A 26920-nucleotide genomic window follows, 5' to 3' on the forward strand; every position below is an offset into this window, starting at 1 on the left:
TTAAGTAATGCGAGTATCTTTGTCTCTGGCAAGAATGACCACCACCCCCTCTTCGCGTTGTTTCAGCGCATGCCAGTTGCCGAGACGGTAGGTGTGGCGTTTCTGCGCACTTTATTTCTTTTCGCAGATTTGGCCTCGGAAGCATCGTGAAAGAAACCGCTGCATCAACGCCAGCGAGTGTTCGTGCGTTGCTACGCGGCGGCCTCGCGGGTTACGCTTTGCACTACGAAGGCAGAGCAGCAGTGTTGGATCGACCGGCGCTCCTCTTTGCCGTCAGGTTCTTATGTGCAGTACGATGTCTGAATATGAGGCTCTGTTGCGCAGCCTGTTTCACTGTCTCGGTCTGCCTAATACACGCACGCGCGGTACGATAGTACTGTCTTCAGTACAACGAACATCGTGGTTTGTTCTCCTTTATAATCTTTGTTAAAACTGCGCGGTGCGCTGACGGCATCAGGCATATCTGGCCATACACAGGCTGACGAACAATACTTGGGGCAACCAAGCACACCAGCTAGCGATTTGTTTACAGGTAGTGCTGACGTCTAGGAATTCATTCTCCCCTTTCTGCGATTAGTAACGACGTAGCGATTCTTCCCAGCAGTCAGTTATGGTTGACCGTGAGCAAGAGTAGAGACAAGAATAGCCGGATTGTGAAGACAAGGTATCAAAACAGGACACTGGTGCAGAAACGAATCGCTTTATTTAGCTTAAATCAGTACAGAATGTCATAAGACCTATCGTGCATGGAGCAGATTATGTTTAAATGCTGATTTCTCAGCGGATGCAGCTGAAGGCTTGGCATTCCACACTCGTGAAGTTGACGCCGGGCAAGACACTGAAGCTGGTTCGCTGAACAGGAGTGTACAGTGGCGATCAATATGAAGGTGATCGCTCGAGCGGCGACCGAGGCAAGGAGCAGCGCCACGTTACGTCATCACCTTCCGTAACGAGGGGAACATCAGAGTAGCTTCCCTCTCTCTTTTCGCTGTTTCTTAAGCTGCTGTCACTCCCTTCTCGCAAGTCCCAAATTTGGTTGTTTTTTTTTTTATGCGTCAGCAGACAGATACGCGTGTGTCGTAATCTTGTGTATACTGTTAGACCGGATGCAATCAATTGGAAGTTAATCGTGCCAGCGTCAACCTAAGCTAGAAAAAGCCGCCTTGCGCGGCATTTTTTTATCTCTCAGGAATGAAATTACGCTAGCTTCCGTTGCACTCAAGTTCTTGCGCAAAGAGCGGGCAGTCTTCTGAGTAACGATAGTGTCAGGCTTCACTTTTTTCTTTAATTCTTCCTTTGCACTGCACACTGCCGCATCTATTAGCTCTGCGAGGGCAGCACATTTTGAAGCTCCCAGCTGATCGAAACTATTAACGCAAATGAGATACATGAGTTATCGGCAGGAGAAAACGGCGGATGTGGCACCGTCCAGAAAAAAACGACACCGAAAACCGTCCAAGGTAGTCGGTCATAGGAATGGAAAGGTGCTTTCTCTATCCCATTGCTTACGTGGGCTCCGATACTTCGCTATAAGGGATAACTGCACACCTGAATTTCGGTTAGCAATAGAGTGAATGGAGGAAAATCAAGAAAGTGAAGGCATGATCTATGAGATACTGATCTATGACATCTCGAATCAGCCCTTTCACATTAACAGCACGAAAGTAGTCTCAAGTGCCCTCGTATTGTTCCGGTGCCCTCCACTACGCAATTCCTCCGTCCTTTTCTTCACTCCCTTCTGTACCAAGGGTGACGTCTACTGCGCCTTCCTTTTCCTGCAACTACAATATTATAATACTATCAACTGTTTCGGTGTTTAACACTGCTGTTCGTTTCTACCCTTTGCCTGCAGCCGCAAAAGTTGCTATTGAAGAGTAAAAAAGAATTAAGGCATAACATTGATGAATCTTTTATTCACTGCAAAAAAAAGGATAATTTTCTGCACGCTGCACTCATCCATAACACGCAACATAAACTCTGTTAATAATGCCGTCTTCAGAAATGCATTGACTTTCTATCAGACAATATTGTTGGTAAAAGTGCCACGTATCATTGTAGCGTCCGTTCGTTCGCGCAAGGCCGCAGAAAAGGGCTGTTATCATTTTTGTTCCTGACGCGAGAAGCGACCGGACTAATCTCGATTGTTCACAGCTATGAACAGCTTCGCCTACGTGTTTATAGATTACTCTAGATGATCTCGACCTGTTATCTCGAAGTTTCCTAGCCGGCTTTAAATTGAACGATGCCACGAGCAGCGGACATGCGTAGATCGACGATTTACGAGCACGCTTGTTGCTTACGCCGCCACCGAGTGATTCAGTTCTTTTCCGGGCGCAAGTCAGCCCTAATAAAGAGCTTCGTTTGCAGGTATTTCTGGTGTCTTCCTGACCGCTGGACTGCCGTCACTACAATAGGACAATAGGAAAGCAGTGCTTCACTGAATGGCCAAATGGCGAGGGAAGCTATCATAATTCTGCATTTGTGTGGTAAAAATGTGCCACACGAAGATGCTGTCTTAAAGATTCGTCACCCTTCGTGAGATAACCTTCCAATCATATCGGCCACGATATGAGGTAACGACGCGGACACATGATTTCCATGTAAGAGAACAACCACAGAAAAAAGGTGGCGTCCTAGGGATTACGGTTGTAGCCCGGAAGAGCCTACGAGGGAAAGAAGGCAACACAATCTTTATCGCCGCAGTTCCGATATCGGCCGCTATGCAGCATGAAAGGCCCGCCGGTCGATGCTCGCGCGATCACCTTCAAATTGATCGCGACTGTACAACTTGATCTGCCGCAGGCGGGTGTCCTGGCCATTCTTGTGGTTGGCCAACCCTACAATCTGCACATGGAAGGCGCGGACAGGGCGGCCAGCCGAGTCTTGCGTTGCGATGTGCACCCATCCCGTTGTTGGCTCGTCCAGGTCAACAGCTTTGACCACCCGCAGGTCGTGGAAAGTGCTTCCCACTTTCACGGCTATCCTGAAAGCACAGGTGAGACCAAATGTTGTCATTGTATAGCATGTGGGCAATTTCATTCATGGCGCTACAGAAATCCGCAATGTTGGAAGCAAACTGAATTTGACCGGCGTTAGCTGATTATAGGGCAGCCTCTTTAGCGTAGAAGATGCGTTCGTGGAACGGATGTGTAGCATTTCGCGCAGTTGCGGAAGTGTCGCAGGGGGAGGGGGGGGGGGGGAGAAAGGAGTGGCCTGTGTGTGCAGATCACGCAACGACCACCTGAACCGCACTGCACTCTTAGCATAACAGCTGCGCAGGAGTGCGAACTGCATGTGACATGAGTAGCGGAGACAACGGAGGCGTAAGTAGACCGGAGCAGATTCCACGGCGTTGGAGAAGAGAACTTCTTGCCACGAGGTGCGTATCTCTGTGTCTAGTGTTCATTTTTTTTTGTGGGTGTCCTGCTTAGTAAGAGAACTGAAAATGAAGTGCGTAGTGTGGAGTGAATAAAAGAAAACGAACAATTCCACCCGAATGCGTCCTGTTTGAAGAACACCAACGGCTGCAGGAAACAAACGAGCCGAGGCGCAGCGTGTGCCGTGTGCTGCGCGCACCCAAGGCGCGAAGGTCAGTGCTCGCGGTATGTTGCTCGAACGGAACATTAATGGCAAGCTTAAACAGCACGCAGTTACCACGTTTAACGCCATCGCCTAACCACTATAACCCTGCAGCACGCGAGGGCAACTGTGACGAGGGACGCAGTCCGAACAAGAGCGCCACCGAGAATGGGAAGCTGCACAGGCCGCACACTTAAGCGATCCCGAAGGCGCGTCCGTGACGCAATGAATGTAACAGCGAGGCGGCGCGACACGTGAACAAAGCTGCGAATGCCGACTTGCCGGTGGGCTTAATCATGTGTGCGATGCGTGTGAGAGAAAATACGGTTTCAGCTCGACATTGTGACAGTAACGTTCAACCGAGTATCGTGGCACCGTAGACCGGGCACGGCATGGGCCAGCAGAAGCAACGAGAAAAGGCGCGTGCGCCGAGAGATCGCGCCAGCACGAATATCGTCCGCTAAGCTTTTCCGAAATGCACGCACAACCCCTGTCGCTGTTGGCGCCCGTCTCTGCTAAGCACCGATAGAGACAACAGAGACAATTTAATTCCATTACGCGAGGAAGATGTGACGATGCGTTTGTTCTTTATGCGCGAGTCGCGAAATAATTGGGAACCTATGTAGGCACAGGTTGGTCAAAGTTTGGTGCGAAATTCGAAGTTATATGTTGGTAGCGCATTTGTTACCTTTGCGATTGACTTGCGTGCAATATGGCGGGCAGCTGGGCCGCGGAGTTGCATGCGAACGGTGAAAATAAACTTGGAAGATTTGCTCACGCCATTCAAGGGCGTTATTCGTCGCACAGTTTGGCCGTGCTTCAAAGCGCGTGGGGCCACATATGGGTCAGAGAGAAGCGCAACACAGGCATAGGCGGCTCAAAAGAGGGAACCCAGCAGGCGTCCTATTATAGGCGCGCAAATTTTGTCCCATATTGTTCCCTTCTACCCAGAACTCATGAAAAGACACTACCATGAACTTCGTCCCCGCTTTAGAGAGAACTGTGCACGCCTGTGAATACAACAGTTGTTACTTCGCCGTGAGATATGGACGGAATGCTGGGACTTTCACGCTATTGAATCCGGATATCAGTCACTGCTTTTCAGCTTCACGTACAACATGCGAATACAGGCAGGCACTGCTAAGTTTCATTGCTTAGGGCATAAATTTCCACCGAGAACCGATTTACTGCACGCTGTGCTATGCTGCATCGGTGTTTTGCGTAAACAGCGCAGAAGGGTTACAATGAAAAAAGAGGCGCGCTGTGCTGTGGCAAGAACGTATAAAAAGATAGTCTACATTTTGTACCTTCTATCTTTTATTCGCTGCTTTTCACCTCCCATAAGTACGGCCTTGTGGTCGCTGAAGTGCGTGCTAATCGGCTCCGTGCACGCTGTGAGTGCAAGTCAATACACGTCATGTTTGTCGTTGGCCTTGCTGCGTCCGAAACGAGTGGCAGGCCGCAGTCGCTCACTTAGAGGCGCCCACAAACACTAGCGGGTCGTTCACGTACGGGTGAAGATCGCCCCGGTTGAATTGCGCTGACAGGCCAGCGAGGTTGCGCCTTCAGGCGAGCCACAGCGCACGTTTCTTAAATTTATATTTGCGCACACAAATGCGACACAAAAGGGAGGAGAGTTCCGAAGACCTGAGAATGGACCAACTCAACTAGCCCCACCTTACTGGCACACATTCCTGCAATGTTTCACGGGCACTCTCCGTATGACGCCCATGCTCAGTCTGGTTCCGGCGCCGACCGGCTTCCCACTCGGCAGCGCGCACGAGAGGCCTGTGTCCTTTGCAGAGGGGACGACTTTCACGCTGCCGTGCGCGACGGCGGTCGAAAGCTTTTTTGTCGGCTATGGCACTAATAGAAATACGAAACCACATAATCCTCTTATCTGAATCATCACAGCACCATACCATACCTCGAACATCAGCCGTGTGATGGCACTGGGATCGCGCAGGCTCTGGCTCCCGCTATCTACTTTCTTATCTTAAGCTGCGCGGTGGCTTTGGCGCCTCGCCGTCTTTCGCGCCGTGCTAAGTCTGGCTCCCAATATCAGGTTCTTTCCGCCTTATCTTAGTCATCTGCTTCTCCACAGTTGGAGCCTCTCTTGCGCTATAGCTCGGGCGTCGCGCCAGCCGTGCGGGGTTACACCGGAGCTCGGCTTTGGGCGGCAAAGGCTCTCGCGGTAAAAGTGTCACAAGCACCTTCGGCTTCTTTTCATCCTTCCTGCAACTGCCTTTCTCGTGAATTACGTTGAACGCAGAGCGGTGCACCAATGGCTTTGACGCTCGGCTCAAGATCGTGGGACGAAATCTTGGCCGCGATGGCCGCATTTCGATGCAAGTGAAATGCAGAAACGCCCGTGTGTTGTGCGATGTCGGCGCACATTAAACAACACCAGCTGGTCTGATGTAACATCGAGCCGTCCACTACTGCGTCCCTCATAACCCACAATTTTTGTTCTTTATTGCGAAGCAATACTACTTTAGCTACCACCTAAGCCCGTTCCAGCGCGAGGCGGTGGTAGGCACCACTTGACCTTTGGCATGACCTTTGGCATGACGTCATACCATCTGTGTAAAACGGGGCCCCATCTCGCGCCGTCGCAGCGCGAGGCTGGTAGGCACCAACGGCGGCTTAACTCTCGCTCCTCTCACCAGGGGCGCCGCGCGCGGAGTGACGTCACACCATCTATGTAAAAACGGGGCCCCATCTCGCGACGTCGCAGCGCAAGGCTGGTAGGCACCAACGGCGGCCTAACTCCCGCTCCTCTCACCAGGGGCGACGGCGGCCTAACTCTCGCTCCTCTCACCAGGGGCGCCGCGCGCGGAGTGACGTCATACCATCTGTGTAAAAACGGGGCCCCGTCTCGCGCCGTCGCAGCGCGAGGCTGGGAGTAGTATTCCTCGCCAGCGGAGAAGTAGCCCGCGAAACCTGGACTAACCTCCGCACGAACGCCGAGAAACGCCTCTCGGTAGCGTCAACTTTCCGCCTTTCCATGGCCGAGCGCAGCTATATAGTGAACTCCAGAGTCCAAGCCGCATGTTTTTTTGTCGTTCGCGTCGCAAACCCGCCGCGTACGTTTGCCCGCAGGCTAACCACGGCCTGTTTCTCTTTCGTTTGGGCGGGCAAAAGCAAGCTGGTGTCACGGCTGTTCATTCGCGTGCCGTCGTACATGGGTGGGTTCAGTATACCCTGCATCCGCACCATGTGTAATTCTTTTTCTTTTTTTTCTTTTTTTTACATCAGGAGGCCCAAAAGTCGAGACTGCAAATAGGGCCTCCTATGGCTACATGAACAGAATACATAAACCGGTGCATGCACAACAATCCGAGGTAAAAAAAAAGAAGGCAAATAAAGCGACAAAAAGGAAAGAAGTGTACAGCAAATGAATATTACATAGTGATTGCAAACACAAAAACGTTATTAAACATCTAAGGATTCAAAAAAGTGGTGTTTTAACATTTTTTTGAATTTGTACAATGACATTGGGGTTTTCAGTGAAGGGAGCAAATTATTCCAAGTGGAGATGGCAAACAACGATGTAGTTTGCTTTCCATAATTAGTCCGTACTTTTGGCAACAATAAATTGTTGGACAAAGCAAAACGCGTGACGTTATTATTTGTAATTATATTTTCAGGGACAAAATTAACACATACATGGTCTGGTCTGAAAGTCGTAGGACTGGTTTTTTCCTGGGCGAACGGGCGGACGAGAGGTGGTCTGCGCGTGCAGGATCGTTGAAGGGGGATATTGGGAATGCTGTGGAAAATCGGCAGTCGGCTCTCGGCCGTTAAAAAGAGGAGGTCGCTTGTACTGTGAACCCCTGTCGAAACGTCTCGTCACGCAGAATCGTCGAGCGTTTACTGCAGCAGCGATACGCGATCAAATTTTGAGTAAATCTTGGTAAAACGGGCAAAGAGAGTCACAACATGATTAAGGAGGCCTACAGTGACGCTTCCATGGGTAGATCAGGTGTTTTTGATAGGCACAAGCTTTTACGAGAAGGTAAGGAAAGAGTGGAGGAAGACGACCGCTTCAGACGCCCTTCGACCAGCAAGACCAACGAAAATGTGTAGCGAGGGAAACATTCCACTGCCGCCATCTTGCAAAGTGTCTACCCGTCTTGCCCCCAGCGACCCGAGACTGGTTTTGGTTGAGATGTTGAGATACGTGTCCGGTACTTTCTTGACCCGTGCTGCGTGAAGGCTTTTCTTTTGCTGCTGCGCCTGCCTTCAGAGGATTACAAACGAACCATGGCAAACCCGGCTGCTAGTCCCCGTCGTGCGTGGGGGGAGGTGTTGGCTGGGGTGGTTCCGCATGCTTCTTTCTCTGCCTGTCCCTTGCCAAAGCCAAAGAGAGGGGGGCTTCCTTTATTCGGTCTATGGTTCCGGAAGGGTGAAGGGAAAAAGTTGGAGAGCCGGGGCAAAGAGGGTACCGTCTTTGTCCAAACGGCGTCAGAGGTGGGGTGATCATTGTTCGGGATAAGGATGCCCAGCACGGGAACAGAGGACCGTTTCCTTCCCTCTCTTGTTTAGCCTTGGCTGAGTAGCCACAAAAAGCTGTACCGTCGATGTTACTTACTATCTGGAGGGCCTCCTTTGAGGGAATGTGCCGTTTCGTTCTTGAGTTTTACCCGAATACAAACTTTACTGTTTTCAATGTCGTGACATATATTAGTGGGGGCAAAGAAAAAAAACATAATGCTGCCCAGCCCGCGTCGCAAAAGGCACAACGTCGATACAGTGTAAACTTGGGAGAGTTAGTGATAATTGCCGACATAATTGCACAGCGCAAGTTACTAAGTAAGCGAAAAGAGAAAGCGGACGCCAAAAATAAGGAAGGTGTGATATAAAGCAGATTATTTATATTTATATCCCATGTATATATTTCTAGCGTTTTTTTTTAATGAACCTTATAGTTGAAATCGGTGCCTTTCTTGTGTCCTTCCTTCTGCCCTCGTCTTTTGCGCGTGCAATCACTTCGTCACTGTTGATGCATCGTAATATTAGTAGTAGTCGAAACACTCCTGGTCTAGAGTGTAACCTGCAAACTCTAGCGCTGAAAAAAAAAATATTTTTTTTATCAAATGGTATTGCTTCTATGATAAGAAAACTATAACAAAGACAGCTATACAATTTAGTCAACGCTCAGCGGATGCCTGTCCAGCCTTATAAACTATGGTTGGTAAAGAAAAAGGCAGAGAGAAGTGGGCAATTGTCAGTTTCTGTTTACCTTTGAGATGAATCGACTTTGCGCAAGAGACGTGAAATTGCTATTGAGAGGGTTAGCACCGCAGGGTGTCGGAATGTGTTTACCTCAGAAGCAAATATTCGTCGTACATGCGGCGGCACCTTGCCACCAATTCCGATCAACTTAGACGGAATTTTGCCAAGGTTCACAAAAATGCAGTATACAGCTAGATGCATACCATTCACGAGGCGGACTCTAGACTTTTTTATAGACATTGTACGAAGAACGGGGGGGGGGGGGGGAGGCGAGGTGTGCAGGAATGCTGCCAAAAAAAGGGGGTCGGCTACAAAGCGATAGTTCTGTAGGCACTTAGGGCGACCTCCTCCCCTCTCTCTTTTGGACCCTCAACTGCGTGCTCTTATTCATTTTAGACGTACGTCTTTCTTGCATCCAGTTTGCATCATTAGGTTGCTTATTCCCTCCAGAATTTTCCATCGCGTGCTGATATCTATATGTTTCTTGCCTTGCGCCGATCTGACTCGATTTGGTTGGATCAAAGATTGAAAAATTGCGCCCGCGTACGTGTGTGTGTATGCATGCGTGCCCACGCTCGCGTACCTGGAAACTGAAGGAACAGCTGCTATTTTCACACCGTCTATTGTCAGGCAACTATAGCCTCGTTTACATGAACCCGACTTCGGCGGGTCGAGCCAGGAGATCAAGTTGAGCAAGGTCAGCCCAACTTGACTGCATGTTTACATGAACTCGATTTTAGCGAGTCGCGACCGTTTCAACAGCAGCGGCACCAAGCGTCGAGCGGCGCAGCGGGAAAGGGCAGTGGCAGCCTGGAAGATTGCGGCATGCACGGCTGCCTCGTAGGCGCTACGGAGCAAGCGAATAACAGGTTCGAATTTAGCACCTCCCCTTCCACTAACCCGACTACAACCGGTTTACGTGCTATCTGTTGTTGGGGTCGAGTGAGTCAACCCACCCCCTGCAGCGGAGTTGACTGGACTCGCTCCCTCGACTCCCGGACCCGACTCTAGGTGTTTACATGAACCCAGTAACCGGTTTTCAGCTGAAATCCTCAACTCAACCCGTCATGTAAACCCCGCTTATAACGTGCTTGTAATCATTTTCCGAGAATTCCTTTTCCTGCGGCGCTAGTCTACCCCGCCTGCAGGAGGGGCGCCCAGCAAGGGGAGGGTGCGGTCCTTTGTGCCAGTTCCCGAAAAGGGGACTTCTCAGCACTATAGTCGGTTACAACTAAAGAACGAAGCGTAACACGCAACTCAGAGGGAGCTCTCCAGCCAATCACGTCGATTTGTGTGGCTGTGCATGCAGCCAAGCCTGCGAAAGAGAGCGAAGGAGTCGGCGCTTTGTCCCCGTGTCGCCGAGGGTGGATGTCATTTGTTCGGGATAAGGCTAAAAGAATAATAACGCAAAAAGAAAGGAAAAGATTTTGCTGCCCCCGCATCAGCCATCGTCTCTAGGAGCACCTGAGCTGGAGCAGGGGAAAAGACAGGGAGAAAGGCGAAGGTACTAGTAGGTGTGGTGCCCTCGTTTATTGTCTCAGCTGCACTGGCCACTAAGGAGGAGGGGGGGAGAGGGCTGGGGTGCTCACATTTCGCATATGTCCGCGCGAGAGCGTCTTTTGCGCAAAAGCGCTGGATGTTACAGGTGGGGCCATATTCGGCAACAGACGGTCGTGGCGGCTTCAGTCTCCACCGGTGCTATCGCGGCGCACCTATGAAGACCCAACAGAAAACTGTTCGGTCGACGCGCTTGGCTGGGCGGTCTGCTTTGATGGGCATGTGCTGCTTCGTTGTTGAGTTGTACCCGACTTATATACCACATGGATTCATTTCAGCGGTGGAACATGGCGCCCTCTGAACCACGGCATTCGTTTGAAAGAAGTTCGAGTCTAGTTCAGGAAAACTGCACCTGCTCCATGGTTAGTGCTGAAATAATGCAGCTGCAGCCGCCATGGAAGCAGATGATGGTTTACGGGTTGTGATAAACGGCGGAAACTCAAGTAACTTTCACTCGTCGACAAGCTAGAACGCTGCTCGAGTTCTCCGAAGAAACGGATCGAGGCTGGTTCATGGCAACATGTTATTGTGATGTGCTGTTTGCACATTTCTTCATGAGATACGAGATGTTGGCTGCCGCTGATGTAGGCTGTAAACAGCTGGCTGCAATTCATTGGCATCGCAAAGGCTAGCGACGACCAGGCCTGCACTCGACCATCCGTTTTGGAAGCAGACAGTGCCAAACTGCGCTCAAAGTGCCGGAACTAGCGGTACACACCCGCCGCTGCCGCAGAACTTTGCCAAACTGGTGCAGTGAGTGCAGGCGAATCGAGCGTTCTCGAAATTCCCCTCCACAGCGCTAGCCGGAACAACGAACAACCGGCAGCACGAAGCGAAAGCCTGTGTCTTCCCTTTCCTGTCGCTTTAGCAATGCCAAAGCTGTCCTCGAAAAATAATACGACGTCCAGAATGCGTTTCGTAGCGTCAGGTGAAAAAAATTGGCAGTGGCTTAGCTCTGCTATGCCTGGATATACGTAGCGTAAAGCGCTCCGGTGTTTCGGCCGCACGTTTCGCCTTGGCTGCTCGACGGCAAACTGCCAGGCGACAACCTCGGGATCGGAAGAATTTACATTTTCCAGTCTTCTGCGCCGTTTGGCAGCTGCTCGACCGTCATTTCTCCGCGCACCCTCCTCGCGCATGCGCAGTAGCGCGCGCTGCAACTGTCGTAAACACGAGGTCACGCGTGGGAGAGGAGCGCACGCCGGCGGCGCCGGCAGCGAGGAGCTCGCACCGGCTGTGGCGAGGAGGCGACGCACCTGCGGACCTGCGCCTCTCGTGACGTCACGCGGTTCTCGCGCATGCGCATAACAGGCGGCGCACACTCGCGCAAAAACTGGGCTCTGACCCGCGTAGTGTGGCTTTACTAGCTTTATGCTACAAAACAATCCAGCAAAGCAATATGGCGAAAATCTGCTTGGAAGTTCGACACACACTACATAGGGCAAAATCGAGGGAAACGTGCAAACATCGTAGAGATATCATTCCCTCTCGTGAACACCTCCTGATTGTAAATAAAGCCCCTCGATAATTTGAAAGTAGCGACACTCTCCTCCACTCCGGCGTTTTCCTCCTCGAATATCCTCGCCCGCCGGCTGAGCGCGCTGCACACGGCACGCTTTTTTGGCCATCGCTCGCTCGCCGTCCGGGCAGTTGGCTGACAGATGCGCGCTCTCTTAAGTTCGCGCTTTTTCCACGCTCTGTTAGTGAATAAAAACACGAGATAGACATGCGAAACGCGTGACTACCACGAGCCACATAAATTAGCGTCTCGTACGCGCAATGAAAGTGCCAATTACGAGTGCTTGCGGCACGAACAAAGCCACTTGCTGCATACGTACATCTCACATTCTTTTTGACTTTTCAATACCGTCTCTCTCAACACGGCATAGTATATGAAGCATAATATTTACAATATATTTTAACATTCCTGAATTTTTTCAGCATAGCAATGTTTAGTTAAATGTAAATTCACTTCGAACTAATTATCGCGGAAGTACAGTTCATGAAGTTGTTCACGAGTGGAGTTTCAGAAGTGGGATGGTTGTTGGGAACAAGCTGGGGCATTTGCTTTGATGGCCGTCCTAAAATTTTTATTGAGGTTCAGTCTGAGTTTGGCACCGCGCAGTGCACATGCAACGGCTCAATTGTTTTTGTAGTTGAGAATTTTTGCGGCGGCTTGAAAACGAATATGAACTTTTTCTATTAAGCATAAAACGACTTCAGCTCCCGCTGCCGGCAACCTTGAGGTGATGTCGAGCCGAAGCCGAGAGCCAAAGATCCGCACACCTATTTTCCGTCATCCAAGGAAAGTGTCCGCACCCCAAAATTTGGCCCTCTCAACCACAAAATCTGACCTTGTCCGAATTTCATCAAAATTGGTGTCAAGCCTAATTTTAATATGACCAATTCAATGGTGAGCTCCAAAATTAGATGGTCTATCCCCAAAATTTGTCTCTCTGGAAACCATAAATTTGAAGTCGTCCATATTTGACCAACATTGGGGTCCAACCTAATTTGACAATGGGAAACTCAGTGTTGACTTCCAAATTTAGGTAGACCACCCTCAAAGTTTGGCACACTTGGGAATTTTCCGCCCACATTCTATTCCTTTTTAAATACGCTTAAAGAGATGTTACGTTAGGAAACAAAAAACTGATAGCAACGACCGTGACAAAACCCAAGGGAAAGTTATAGGATCTTAGCAATTTGGTCAGCCACAGTCAAGGCTATCCTAAAGCAAGTGCCTGACTAATATCAGTCTTGAGTATAAATACAGTCGCAATATGACACACAGTCTTTCAGATGCAATGTTTATTACAGATGAGTCGTGTAGTTTTACGCCGAAAATATACATAAAAACCACAAATAAGCCAGCTGTGGACATCTGTCACCCGTTGGGTGCAGTCCTCAAAACAAAACACAGAAAACAAAAACATACTTAAGGAAATGAAACAGCTCAGATGTAAGCCTATAGTTTTGGAACGGATGATGTATTCAACAAAAGGCTACGCGATCATGCTCAACTAAAGCATATGATCACAAACTGTAGCAATGAATATACAAAAATGACATGCATTGGATATTTACAATACTTGAGTACATTCAGGCAACAATGGAAAGCACTGAAGAGATTAAAAAATGAATTATTTATGTGAATGCAATATGAGGTCTTTTCCTAGAATGTGGTAGAAGCGGAACGGCTCAGCAAAACAACTAATAAGCGTAGATCGTTAGACAAGTTGCATTCATAAAAAAAAATCTAGGTTAAATCTCGCTCGGGACATTCGCCGCATTACTGCGATGTGCACCATTACCAGAGGTTCGAAAAATTTACCGCATCGCGGATACCGCTGCACGCATACCAACAATTTTGCTTCCACACTTGCTAACCCATGCACACACACATTGTATGCATCAGCCGCCGCTATTATAGCACGTTGAGCGGAACCATGAAGTGACAACAATAACACGCATACCGACGCAAAATGATCAGGAATTAAGTGAGGCTGTTGGCTTTCTGATGCGCATGCATGCAGTTTGAGTATACACAGTCGCTCGGAAGAAATGCACAGCTGCTCGCAGAGGTGGGCAGTCTTCGTCGGGGTAAAGTTCTTGCGGCCGATGTTGTGCAGCCGCTTTTTTCTTCTAATGCTCTCTTTCTTGCCGCTCGGAATCGCGAAAAGAACAAAGGCGCTATTTCACGCCGGCTTGTGCACTGAAATGCGCAGCAACTCGGCATAGTGCCGCACTAAAAGAGCGCGAATAACGCGAAGTGCAAGCGCGCAACGCCAGGGAGCTCGGTCGTAGCAGCGGCGGCTGGCCAAAAAATGGCGCCGACGAAAAATGAAAACACAAAAAGAGTGAACTTTCCGCGCGCTTTTCCCGGAGACCGCCCGCGGAGCCAATCACCGTTGAGAAAAGCGCCGATGGGAGAGGTGAGAGAGGAGGATCGGTGAGGGTGCGCGGCGCGGTGGCATAGTTCACAGAAAGACGCTACTTTCAAATTATCGAGGGGCTTTAATTGTAAATAGGGTGCCTCGATGCCAGCGCTGCGCCGTACAGGGTGGAGACACGACCTTCGTGGGCGCCATCTTGGGGCAAGCGCTGAAATGCGGGGCTACGGAGCGTCGGCCGGTATCTCTCTTTAGAACGCGCTTTCGCTAGCAGGCTGAGCTGTATAAGGTTTCTGCATATATGCTCACAGTTCTGAGCACTTTTTGCTTAGTTATATAAATGAGTAAAGAGCTAGCGTTTGCTTACAAGCGCAGCTTTTAGAGCAAATTACCACGGTGCAGCTAGGACAGCACTTACTTTTTGGCCGTCTCAGATGCTCAAAGCGGTTATTTTAACTGCAGTGACTGCTTTATAGAGCAATGCCTTTTGTACTGCCAGAACATGACGGAGTTTAGAAGGTGCATGACATGCAAAAGGCTTTAACTGCGTCTGTTGATGCAGATGAAGAACTAGTTGACGTTTTAGTCAGCCGCGCATATAAAAAATATTTTGCATCGCAGTCGTCTATTGTTGACAGTAAAATAGACACAGCAGAAAAAGATTATTCCTGAGAGTAAACCAAACTTTGACTCCTGCCACAAGATGATGTACACAGCATTTTATTTCAAAACAATCATCAACCGCTTGAAGCTGCCTCTGGCTGCATGCCTAGGAGGAGGCATCTCTTAAACAGTTTATTCAAGGTTTGTGCCAGCGACAGTTTTGCTGCCGTACCCATCATCCGATTCTTCTGGCTGGCTTAGCCAACTCAAGTAAATGCGCAAGCGCATAGTCACAAACCGCTCTAACAGTCTGTTCATAAGATTTGGGTGTTCCGCGCAATCAACCGCTGGAATGGGAACGGTTTGTTCGATAAGGCATTTAATGGTCTTCATTGGACTCTTCAAACGACAGATGTCTTTTTGTTCCGATAGGTTTTTGAAGAGACTTTCGCACGAAGAAACAAAGTCAAGAACTTGCTCGCTCACATATACAAGGTTACGGGCTCCAGCATTATATTCTTTCAACTGCACTAGGGTATGCTCCTCTCGTACCTCTTCAGAAAGAAGCATTCGTGTGCACGGGGCGCAGGACCTTGCGGAAAGCGCAAGGGGCCTTACCAAGAACCCGGCCAGGTGAGCGACGATGTCGATTTCAGCTCTTGTCAATTACTCTATTGCTTCAATTTCATCACATGCTGAAGGTCCTTCGTGCACTTCAGCTTCGTGCTGAACTTCTTTGATTTCGGCCGAAAAAAATCAACCAGGTAAGTGCTGTCATCGATGTCGTAGCCTGAAGTTTTCGGAACTTTGAGGAACTGGCTGACAGTTACAATCTTGAGTGCATTTTTTAGGTCGTATGAGCTCGGCACAGGTGAAATCATTCTGATGACCGAAAAAAGGTTTTCCAAACAATCTTGCACCATCCTCCCAGTCAAAACAAAACTGTACCGGCGTTCCTTCAGCAGAAAGATGTGCAGCTGCAGGACTACTGTTGTTGACATGAGCACCCCTGCCTGGCTTGGCTTCCACACTTTTTTTGCTCCTATTCCCAAGCCTTCGATGACTTCCATTGTGAGTTTGAGATGTGCAATGGCTTCCTCATATTTGTTCTCATTCTTCAAACTGAGAGCGACAGAGGGATGGCGAGCAGTCATTATTGTGAACCATTTAAAAATTACTCCAAAAAACCACGCAGTTGTTTCTGCTTCATGTGGCAGCTTCCCGATTTCGATGTAATATCTAATCGCTGCTGGGGCTTCACGAAACAGCTGAACCGCTATCCCTACCTTCATTTTTGTAAAATGACCGTTAGATATGTGGATGTTGCTCAAGTTCGATGCGACCTGCAACTGTTCTGTGTCGAGTTTTAGAACAGCCTCCACATGCGCGATCGACACTTCATTGCTGGGCAACTTGAACCTTGCGACGATGGCATCGTTAAGATGCATCACATCTTTTCGCACCAAATGCCCTCTCAAATTTTTGAGCACATGCGCAGGGTCTGGTATGAAATACAAAACATTTTCGCTGTCACATGGATGTGGCACAGAACAAACAGTTACAGAACTGCGAGAACTCGACAGGTTCAGTGACCTCCACATGGAACGATTTGAGCTACCCATGTCGCAAGTGACACATACCACCCGCAATGATATCTGGGTGCACAACTGTATTAAATGAAAGACAAAGTCTTTGAGCTTATCTCCACTGACAAACGCACCTGTATAGTGGTAGGCAATTACTTGCTTCCATCTGGTATTCAAACCACCTACCATGAAAACAAGGGCATGGTTGGCAGGCTTTTCACTTTCGGGGAGCGTGATCTTGCCAAGAAAGCAGTCACTGCTACGGTCCAGCTCCACATCTCTCCGAATTTCCAGCTCATCTAGGAAAAGGACGCAGTCCCTTTCAATCTCAGACATTGCAGCCACTTTGGCTTCCATTAAAGTTAGAATTTCTGTTAGCACACCAGGTAGGAAGGTTAAGTGTTGCAGTCTCCGGCACAGAGTCCTTCTAGATGGAAGCGGCTGCCCTTGTTCCAATAAAAGGTCGTAGCCGGCCGAACCACATGCAAACTTAAGCTGTAGCGCCTTCTTGATCGTGTTGGCACCCCAGGAGCAATTCTTCCGGTTTTTCTTTTCCAAGGCAGCTTTTTGGTCCTGGTTTAGGAAGCTCAAATTTGCAGTCAACGTTGTAAGGTTTTCTTCGAGCTGCTTTTATCTTTTTGCAGCTTTTTTCAGCTTTTTGTTTGCCTGCAACAAACTTTCTTCTAACTGGCTGCGTTTTCTTTTTTCGTCTTGCAGCTCTTTTCGCAGCTCACTTGTGGACAGCGAGAAAATGTCGATTTGTTCTCCTGAATCTTCACGCGTGTTTTCAGGCATCGCTAGGGTCTCTTCCTGGTCAGGTGGCGTCTCAGGGGTTGGCGAAGAGCCTTTTGTAGCGTCAGGTGTAGAACTACCAGGAAAAAGCCGCGGTGCAGGCGGCTTTCTTCGCTTCGGCTCAGCTGTTCGCGCAAGAAAGAAATTAATTCATCAGTACCTAAACATATCCGAGGCTCTAGTGCTCCTCAGATTATCTGATGCGGATACTAGGCTTGCAAGCCGAATGTGGGCAAACACTTACGTCTAAAATCAAACAACGTCGGGACAGCCGTTGACTTGAGGAGCCGTCGTCCATCCATTCTGTTGCCCTCAAACTGATCTTCCTCGAAGTGGCGCTAAAATGAGAGAGACGATGAAACTGTCATTTCGCGCCTCTGGTCGTGTGCACGCAACCAAATGAGATAATAAAAAAGCGTTAAGGAAGCGGTGCGATATTACAAGCACAGGATCACGAAGTATTTCTGTGGACGCCAACCAAGCGACAGCACTAATTCGGGTGTCGGACGGGCAAACTTAACTTCACTTAAATTTGGCTTGACCTCGGACCGGTATTTGCGCGTTTGACAACGGTGCACTTCGCCTCGCGATGTGTCATTACATGGAAAAGAAAGAGCTGTATTCGGGATGAACTTCTGTACTGCGCAGGCACCTTGCTTCCTCGCGACCGCTTTCTTAAAGCGACGGCCAGTTCACAATAGAAGTTTCTTCGCGACTAGTCGAATTGGCAGCCATATACTGTAAACGACTTAATTTTCGCAAGGGCCTAACATTTGCGTTCGCTGCGAATCGCAAATACCTCGAAAAATTATTCCCGTGAATAATTTGAGAAAAGGAAGTTGAAGGAGCCTATTATTTGTGCTGCGCAGAATTTAGCACTTGCGAAACGCCCACTTGCAAAATTCCAGGACGGCTGACTCGTAGGCAGGTTTTTGCAACCAAAACTCTCTGTTCATAGACTACATTTTCACTTCCTACTCTGGCCACAAAAGTGGGTAGGTAGTACGTGGGAGGTTCACCTGTCAGTCTCTATTATATTCTTTTTTGAAAAGAGAGAGGGGAATGCTCCTTAATCTGCGTGAACCGGAAGCCTCGACGGCTGCTACCAGCTTTCAAGATCGAGTGTAAAGGGCAGCTGTTGAAAGAGTACAATGGCGCATTCTTTCGACAAATACCGGGCTCCACCTGCTTCACGTGTTTTCACCGCGGCTCAGAACAAAAAAAAAAAATGTGCGATCGCGAGAGAGTAAAGATCATCGTGAGACACTCCGTGAATGATACGGAAGTTGAGTGTAGCTCACTGAAAGTGAAAAGACGCAATGATTCATATATTTAGCTTGTAATCCATTCACATAACTGGTAATTCAAAATGTTCCGCCTCAAAAACAAAGCGCGCTACTTCCAATGCCAGGCAATGCGATGCAACACGTGCTGTACTCACGTTTATAACTAGGCTTCGAGCTGCAGCTTTGAAGGCGCAGAAAAATTCCTGTTGCGCACAGTGCGAGATTGGTGAACAAGGCAAAAAGATATATTCAAACCGCACAAAGTCAGTGCTTACAAGCGGATGGGCGAAGCGGTGTGTTATAATGTTATTCCTACTGAAAGCACATAACTGTGAGCGACATTTAGAAAAAGATCTAAAAGCTTTAGCGCAGACAACGACCACGCGAAAGACGGCACACAAACACAAGCGCTTGTGTGTGTTTGTGTCTCTCATCTTCCTCGTGGTCTGTGTCTGTTCGCGCTAAATTTTTTTACATTATCTATATGAACAAACTAGCCAAAAAAAGAAGTTTTAATGATGCATAAAAACAGCGCAGACATTGTGGCTTACCTCGCAGATCTTCGCGTTGTCATTCGCCTTCCAGTTCTCACGCTTCACTTTCGCCTCCCATATTTTTCTCCGTCCCTCATCCCGTGGAAAACGAAAACATCGCGCTCCTTTCTTCGCCGAGCCGGCACACAATGGAACACAACACCCTGGCATGCTATTTTTCGTGAATTAAAGCAGTTCATCAGCTCAGAATCCAGCGCAAAACAGAGCTTCTAACCCTCCACAGCAGCGGCACGAAAAGCGACTTGCCCCAAGATGGCGAGCGCGGAGAAGACGGCGGCGCGGCGCATGCCAAAGCGTGTCACCACCCTGGCATCGAGGCACCCTAATTGTAAATGCTTAGGAGCGCCACATTCGTTATTTTTTTGAACTGTGATTATTTAGTACACCTGCATGTGTGTAGATGGCGCTACTTACTACATTTATCGCATGTCGCTGCGTTTTTGCTATTATTGTTTGTATTCTGTGTACAAGTTGATTAAAAGAATGAGAGACCGACATTTTAAGAGTATATTTGCCAGAAAAAAAGAAGCCGCGGAACGTTTCAAGAGCTTGTTCCCTTCATAAGGAGAACAAAAAAGGTAGCGAAAATCAAGTAGACATTGCGCATTCCCCAAAAGCCGTAGAGTAAAGGCGATGCTTAGCCGCGTAGAGCGAAGTATTAAGTTTCTTCACGCAAAATCTCAGAACTGCCACGTGCTGGTTACCTGAACAATATTGCATTCCGTTTTTAACTATTTCTAAAAAACGCTAACTTTGATCAGGAATAACTTTTAAACTAAACAAGGTAGGTGCATAAAATTTTTGGAATTAATGAGTGATTAGAAGATCTCAAACTGTACAAAAAGTCGCCGCAGTGCAATGCATATCCCAAAAGTTATTACAGATTACATTGTTCTGTTTTCTATGCTTTTCAAACAAGCGTGGCTAATAAACTAATCTATACACGTACTTCTAAATGCTTAAATATGCGCACTAGCATCACATCTCAAAGTATCTCGAAAGATATTTCTCTAGGTGCAAGAGCTTTTTCACAATTTTGCATTTCCTGAGACAAGTTGAGCTCAACTGCCAGTTTTCATCTTTGCGTTTTCTTTTACAGTTGAAACAAATTAGCAGCTACCGTTAAACCAAATGCATCTTTTGAAAGCAGAGAAAACTAGCTTTTCGGAGATGTCTGAACCATATTTATGAAGCGAACGAGCGAGGTACAGTCGACGTACAAATATCACCAAAAATGGTTCCCGCTCACTGTCAGAGTGGGACTGCCACCTTATCAGAATGATTGCTGATGACTTGAGCATTCCTCAAACCCAAGTTTTTGGGATCGTGACAGAAAACTTACCCATGAGGAAAGCGTGCGCGAAGTTGGTGCCGGGAGTGTTGTCAGAGGAGGAAAAGGCCAACCGGTAGGATCTTCTTCGTCATCTGAATGAGGACCCCGATTTTTTGTCCCGCACAAGGCGGCAACGCTGTCTCAGCCCCCCTACAGCCTCGACTGGGCCCTGCCAGACTTTTTTCTATTCCCGAGAATAAAACCGACGCTCGAGGGGAAACATCACGGATCGGTACAGGTGGTTCAACAGGCCGTGACGAGGGAGCTAAACAGCATTCCGGTCCAGGCGTTCCTGGAGGCGTACGAAAATTGTAAAACTCATTAGCAGCAGTGAGTAGGTGCGGAAGGGTGCTACCTTGAAAAATTGTAATCGTTTGTACTATTCTCTTGAATAAATTTTGTTTAAAAAAATGAGTCCTACTACTTTCAGAACAGACCATGTATATACTTATTGATGACTTTGAAAAGAAAAACCAGGACCTGAAATTTGTGTAGATGTTCAAGGGGCAGGACATGTAGTGAATGGAACAAAGGTGAAGACAGCTGGGTAAAAGAAGAGAAAGTGATGATTCTAAGTGCTTGTTTTTGCATAGAAATGAGTATAGAAAGATGAATTCTGTATGTGCTACCCCATGAAGTGATACAGTAATTAATATGTGCTCGCTTTGCGAGGAGTACCCGATCTTGTGCGCAACCCGCCGCCGCGGTGGCTCAGTGGTTATGGTGCTCGGCTGCTGACCCGAAAGACGCGGGTTCGATCCCGGCCGCTGCGGTTGAATTTCTTTGGAGGAGAAATTCTAGAGGCCCGTCTACTGTGCGATGTCAGTGCGCGTTAAAGAACCCCAGGTGGTCGAAATTTCCGGAGCCCTCCACTACGGCGTCTCTCATAGCCTTAGTCGCTTTGGGACGTTAAACCCCATAAACCAACCAACTTGTGCGCAACCCAGACTATTCCGGGAGAACACTCCTCGCATACTTCCTGGGTACAGCGCGTAACGTGTTTTTTTCGCAAAACGTGGTCGGCCCTACAGCCGAGCAGCCACCGGCATTTTTCGTTAACATGCGCCGCACACTGGCGTCGTTGACTGCCAGCGTGCCCGATCTGGATGTTGATGAAACACCGGCCTCCAGGATCAGTGAGGCACTAACGGTCGCTCAGCTGACCCGCGAACAACTCCAGAAAACGAGACGGGCACGCTGGCGCCATCTAACGTCAGCTGCGCTTCTTGCAGATATCAGGGACTTCGGCTGGTTGCGAGGCTGGCGGGTCCTGCCCACAAGAGACCGCCTTGCGGCGTGGGGCGTGGCGCCCTCCGCCCGATGCCCGCAATGCGGTCTCTTAGAAACATTAAACCACGCAATGTTCGACTGTGTAGTGGCGCGCACCTTTTGGATTTTAGTGTCACGCCTGTTTGTAACCCGCCTGCAAGCGCGCACTAGTTCGTCTGAAGTGTTTAAAAATATGCTGTTGTGTGTCGGCATGTTAGTTATGTGGCGGCAGCGTGGAGTGGCTTCCCTAAATGGTCATCCGCAAAGAGCAATGTTTCCAATGTTGCAGCCCCTCCGCACGCGCCTCTTTGAGCAAGCATGCGTGGACGCAGTGCCAATGAGCGAGGCTGAGTTTTTGCGCAAATGGTCGACATATACTTCATCGTCCTGCGCGGCGGTCGAGTGTCGGCCTCATTACTGCCATACTGACATGCTCAGGCTGCGTCTCTGCGCATGTGCTTGAAAGATCAGAACTTTGAGTTCAGCAGTTTTGCTTTGTATTTTTGTTGACATTAGAAAAAAATAAACTTCTCTTTCGACACACTCCCGCTCCTCTCACCAGGGGCGCCGCGCGCGGAGTGACGTCATACCATCTGTGTAAGAAAGACCACCGCGGCCGGGATCGAACTCGGGTCTTCCGGCTCAACAGTCAAGCACCATGACCACTCAGTCACCGCGGCGGAAGGTAGAAATTTGGGTTAGCTAGTCACAGATGGGCAAAATCTGCCTCTCCCGTAATCGAGAGTAGAGTAAGCATGAAATGTTTACGGGCATAACACATTGGTTGTAGATGGTACTAGTCAAAATCTTGAAATGGGTCTAGTGTTCACCACACCACACCACACTCTTGTTGCGTCGAAGCGATGAACTGCAGTAGTGCGGGCTTAGGTAGGCAGCCGCGAAACGTGGCGGCCTGGTCGCTTTCGGGAGCGGCCGCATAATTATGGCGTTGTCGGCAGGGGCGAGCAGTCTTCTGCTATGGCGTATCACTCGCAAAGCGATCGCTTTCCGCAAGGCGCTTCTTCCCTCCCCTTCATCAGGCTCCATTGCTCGGCTTAAGCAGCTGTGACGGTGGCGGCATTGAAATGCAGGACGATGCAGAAGCGTACGCGGACATGACGAGAAGCAGGCCTGACAAGAATGTATAAGCAGCGCGTTCTAATACTCCGCGGTCGTGTAAACATCTGCCTGCCAAAAGGGCAAACGTCATGAGCTGAACGCCCAGCGGCCGGTCTTTTACATGCGCGAGTGTGGGACCGCAGCGCCATCCTTGGGGACGGCGCGGAAGCGGCCCCCCACGGCCCTCTCTCGTAGAGTCTCGTTAAATCTCGTACAGTGCCTGGATGATCTCGTTTCAGTGCCCGGATGAGTGGAATTCAGTTCCCGGATGTTGGCTCTTGGTCTCGGCGTGACGTCACCACACTGCCGACAACGGGAGCTAAAAGCATTTCATGCTTAAAACGGGGCCCCATCTCGCGCCGTCGCAGCGCGAGGCTGGTAGGCACCACGGTGTAAGAATATTCTTACACCGTGGTAGGCACCAACGGCGGCCTAACTCCCGCTCCTCTCACCAGGGGCGCCGCGCGCGGAGTGATGTCATACTATCTGTGTACAAAAAAAAACGGTGCCCCATCTCGCGCCGTCGCAGCGCGAGGCTGGTAGGCACCAACGCCGGTTCGCTCCTCTCGTAAAGCCTGTCAGATGCCGCCTCAAGCAAGCAAGACACTTCGGCAGAATCACCGTGGGCAGAATGCAGAGGAAGCATCAGCGAGCTACGGAGACGGCAGAAGAACGAGAAGAACGACTTTCCAAGCGGTGTGCTCAATATGCAGCCCGACGAAAACGGTCAACGTCTATGCGTCATTAGCCGTGTCAGTACATGGGAAACCAATAAAATAGCGGAACCTATCGTATTGCTTCGAAATTACCAGGCTTAACCAAGCTAAGCCACAGCCAGTTTTTTAAGTACGCTGTTCCCTTCGACCTTATCCGTTGTTCACGGAGAACCCACACCGCACAAGTAGACATAAACGCACCGACATCGTACACTAAAAGAATAATCACTGAAACCGAGCAAAGCATAGGAAATCTTTTTAACGATGGTTTTTATCGAAGTGGGAAATTTAAACCCAATGATTATTTATATGAACGATAACTTAGTGCAGAGCAGAAGAAAATAGCATATGTGTCGGGAGGAATACGAACCCACGACCTCTGCAAGTCGCGTACGGTGAATGGATGAATGCATATGGGGGTAATGCCACCAGGGAAAAAGGCCAAAAGGCGCAAATACGAAGAGCTCTCATATTTCCGGTTAATGTGGGTAACAAAGTGTGCTGCTGAAGAGTTAATTCCTTGCAACTGCAGCGGAGAAGCTGACATAGTGAGATTTGGGCAAAAGGCAGAGGAAGAGGAACCACGTCAGTACGTTACCCTACAAACAACTGTGCTCAGACGGCAGCTGTTCATCCTTTTTTTATGCGTGTCTTAGTGCCACATATCCCGGAAAAAAATCCCCTGTGCTTTCTTTAATTCCAGTTAGTGCTGTCTCCTTTCATATGTATATCACAGCAGGTCCCTCCTATATCTCTCTACCACTAAGCGTTCCTTTACGCGTGAAATCCTGAAGGTAAAACACCAGTACCCTGGCCTCAGAATGAGAGGGCAGGTTTCATAATAGAAGGCCTTGGCCCCGCGAAAGGTGGAAACCAAGGGGACATGGCGAAAGCAGCTGATGAGATGGATTGACACAGTGAGGGAAGCAAACAACACGACCATAGCTGATCATGCTACGTGACCATGCTTCGTGAAGTGTGTTCGGTAGTGTGTTTTTCAATTTAGTTCTAGTTTCTGGCTGGTTGCTTGCTATTGTATAACGATGTTAAAATAAGCATCTTCTACTTGCTTCTTTTTCACTGCCCAGTTATGTACCCCCCCCCCCCCCCCCCCTCACATAATACTCCAGTCGGAGCCCATGAGGTATTTGAATAAACAAATAAACCAAGAGGTCGCGAGGAGCCGGACACGACTACGCCACTGAACTGCCTCAACAATGGAATAATATGTGCTGTCTCACGTCCGGCCGCTGCACGAGACCATCGCGAGGTGCCGTAGTGGAGGGCGCCCGAATAATTTCTACCGCCTGGCTTCTTCAACATGGCCTGACATGAACAGCACACGGCCGGATTTCAATTCGGACTCGAGCGAAATGCGACCACGGGGTTCCATAGCGCGGCCTTGATATAAGGAGCCAAACGTCAGAGCGACTGAGCCGCCGCGGTGGGACAAATAAATACAGGGGCAGAAGACATTACAGTACGTCACATGTATAAATCTTATCCCGCCCACAGCGGGAAACATTTTCTTTCCATTTCCAGATAGAGCAGGACGCACCGTCTCTTGTTGAGTGGTATGCATGCTCGCCTATCTAAACATCACGTTAAAGAAACTCCTTTTCACGCCAGCGGAGAGCCTTGAGAGCAAGTACACGCAGCTCTGTCACTGCACGTCGCGGCCGAGAAGAATGCGGATACAAGACCCCCAGCAGTTGCCTCGTGAAAGTTATGCCTGCAGACATAATAGGATGCGGCAGCATTAATGTAATTGGAACCTGGATACGTGCATGCCACAGGTTCCAGTTAAAGTAAATAGGACCTGGTTCCAAAAGTTCCGGGCCACATGAGCGTTCACCGAACTGCACACCTCTTGCATTGCGGAGCGTCCGTCCGTATACCTGCAGGTGCTAGACTGAATATTAGCACATAACGGCTTTTCTCCCCCTGGATAGGATTCCAGGCACCGATATGGCATGCAACGCAGAGGCGCAGTAATACGAGAAGAAAACACAGTCTCGTTTAGGCGCTGTCGTGCACTAAACCTTTGTTAGCGAAGCGGCGTATTGCAATGATGATTCAAAGAGGCGTCGCGTTTGGACTTGAAATCGATGACGAAGAAAGCCCCAAGCGAACTCCTGGATGAGAACCCTTGCGGGCTCAAAACAGACGTGACAACCATGACCTTGACACCAAAAAGCCCGACAACCACGTGACCTATCTCGACGCTCATGTGGTACGAAAAAAAATCTGCGTTCTGGTTTATGGCTTATGGGGGTATAACGTACCAAAGCGACTCAGGCCATGAGGGACGCCGTAGTGAAAGGCTTCGGAAATTTCTACCATCTACGGTTCTTTAACGTGCACTGACATCGCACATTACACGGGTGCCTAGCATTTCGCCTCCATCGAAATGCGACCGCCGCGGCAGGGATCGAAACTGCGTCTTTCAGGTCAGCAGGCAAGTGCCATAGCCACTGAGCCAGCGCAGTGGCTTTTTCTGCGTTCTGTGGAACAGCATGAACTAGTTATATACCGATGAGAGTGACAAAAGCCAAGTAGTACCTTTTAGGTGTGTAGCTCTTGTCGCGATTGTAGTCGACGTAGATGCAGATCGCCTGTATCGCCGTTTTGCGGTCAAACTGAATATTGACTTCGTGCGGTGGGACCCCGTTCGATTGGCAGTACGTATCAAGGCTGTTGTCTCGCAACAGATCGACGCCAAATCCTGCGAAAAGGTGCGGTGACAAGATACCTCAGAATCCCCGGCCAGGATTCGCCGTTCGTGACGGTCGGGAGGCGCCTCATAGCTTACCACGTTTGCAGGACGAGAGCGACCACACAGCATCGAATCCCACTTCGCGTACATCGCCCGGCATCTCCAAACTCGAGGAGTCTGGAGCAGAGGAAGCATTCATGGTCCTAATAAGACGAGAGGAGGAAGGAAAGGGGGAAGGTTAGCCCACTTAACAGGTTAATCAGAGGAAAGCTCCTACTCTCCCCAGACGCTGCCTTAAACGCCGGCACTATAGTCAGGATAACACGGGTGAGTAGATTTGCCTGACGTACGGTTAGGGAAGCCCTTGCTTGCAGGGCGGCTACCGTTACCGCGAACAGAAGCAAACGGGTTGCGGGCAGCTGCAGTGCGAAATACCTGACACACAACTCAAACCACGGCACAACGATAGCGCGCAAAACGGCAACGGGGCGTATCCACGGGCTCACAATATTCAGCCTCGTAAACGGTTGGTTGATTTATGGGGTTTAACGTCCCAAAGCGACTAAGGCTATGAGAGACGCCGTAGTGGAGGGCTCCGGAAATTTCGACCACCTGGGGTTCTTTAACGTGCACTGTCATCGCACAAACGATGCGACAACAAGACGATGATTCTGGATGG

At 49.3% G+C, this 26920-nt stretch overlaps 1 protein-coding gene and 1 pseudogene across 1 annotated transcript; both read right to left on the reverse strand.

Moving 5' to 3' along the window:
- Nucleotides 1-777: 777 nt before the first annotated feature.
- On the reverse strand, nucleotides 778-26440 carry LOC149356004 (anaphase-promoting complex subunit 10-like). The gene is made up of 4 exons (XM_089584068.1): nucleotides 26338-26440; nucleotides 26088-26250; nucleotides 2780-2983; nucleotides 778-862 (listed from the first exon to the last, which is right to left on the reverse strand). Exons 1-4 carry the CDS (start codon nucleotides 26438-26440, stop codon nucleotides 778-780), a joined length of 555 nt encoding a protein of 184 aa, XP_089440194.1.
- LOC149356005 (uncharacterized) lies at nucleotides 15542-19297 on the reverse strand (annotated as a pseudogene).
- Nucleotides 26441-26920: the final 480 nt, after the last annotated feature.

This window comes from Amblyomma mixtum, chromosome 3 (genome assembly GCF_055824585.1).
Source record: "Amblyomma mixtum isolate Tamu chromosome 3, ASM5582458v1, whole genome shotgun sequence".
Classification (NCBI taxonomy): Eukaryota; Metazoa; Arthropoda; class Arachnida; order Ixodida; family Ixodidae; genus Amblyomma; species Amblyomma mixtum.

Bases quoted from the DNA above. Each gene is read 5' to 3' on its own strand.
- LOC149356004 (XM_089584068.1), bottom strand. From the start codon at position 26,440: ATGAATGCTTCCTCTGCTCCAGACTCCTCGAGTTTGGAGATGCCGGGC. The intron at 2,984-26,087 runs GTACTACTTGGC...CTGTGCTTTCAG, and splicing joins AAGAGCTACACACCTAAAAG to GATAGCCGTGAAAGTGGGAA. The intron at 863-2,779 runs TCGCGATCAATT...GCCACTGTACAC, and splicing joins CGGCAGATCAAGTTGTACAG to TCCTGTTCAGCGAACCAGCT.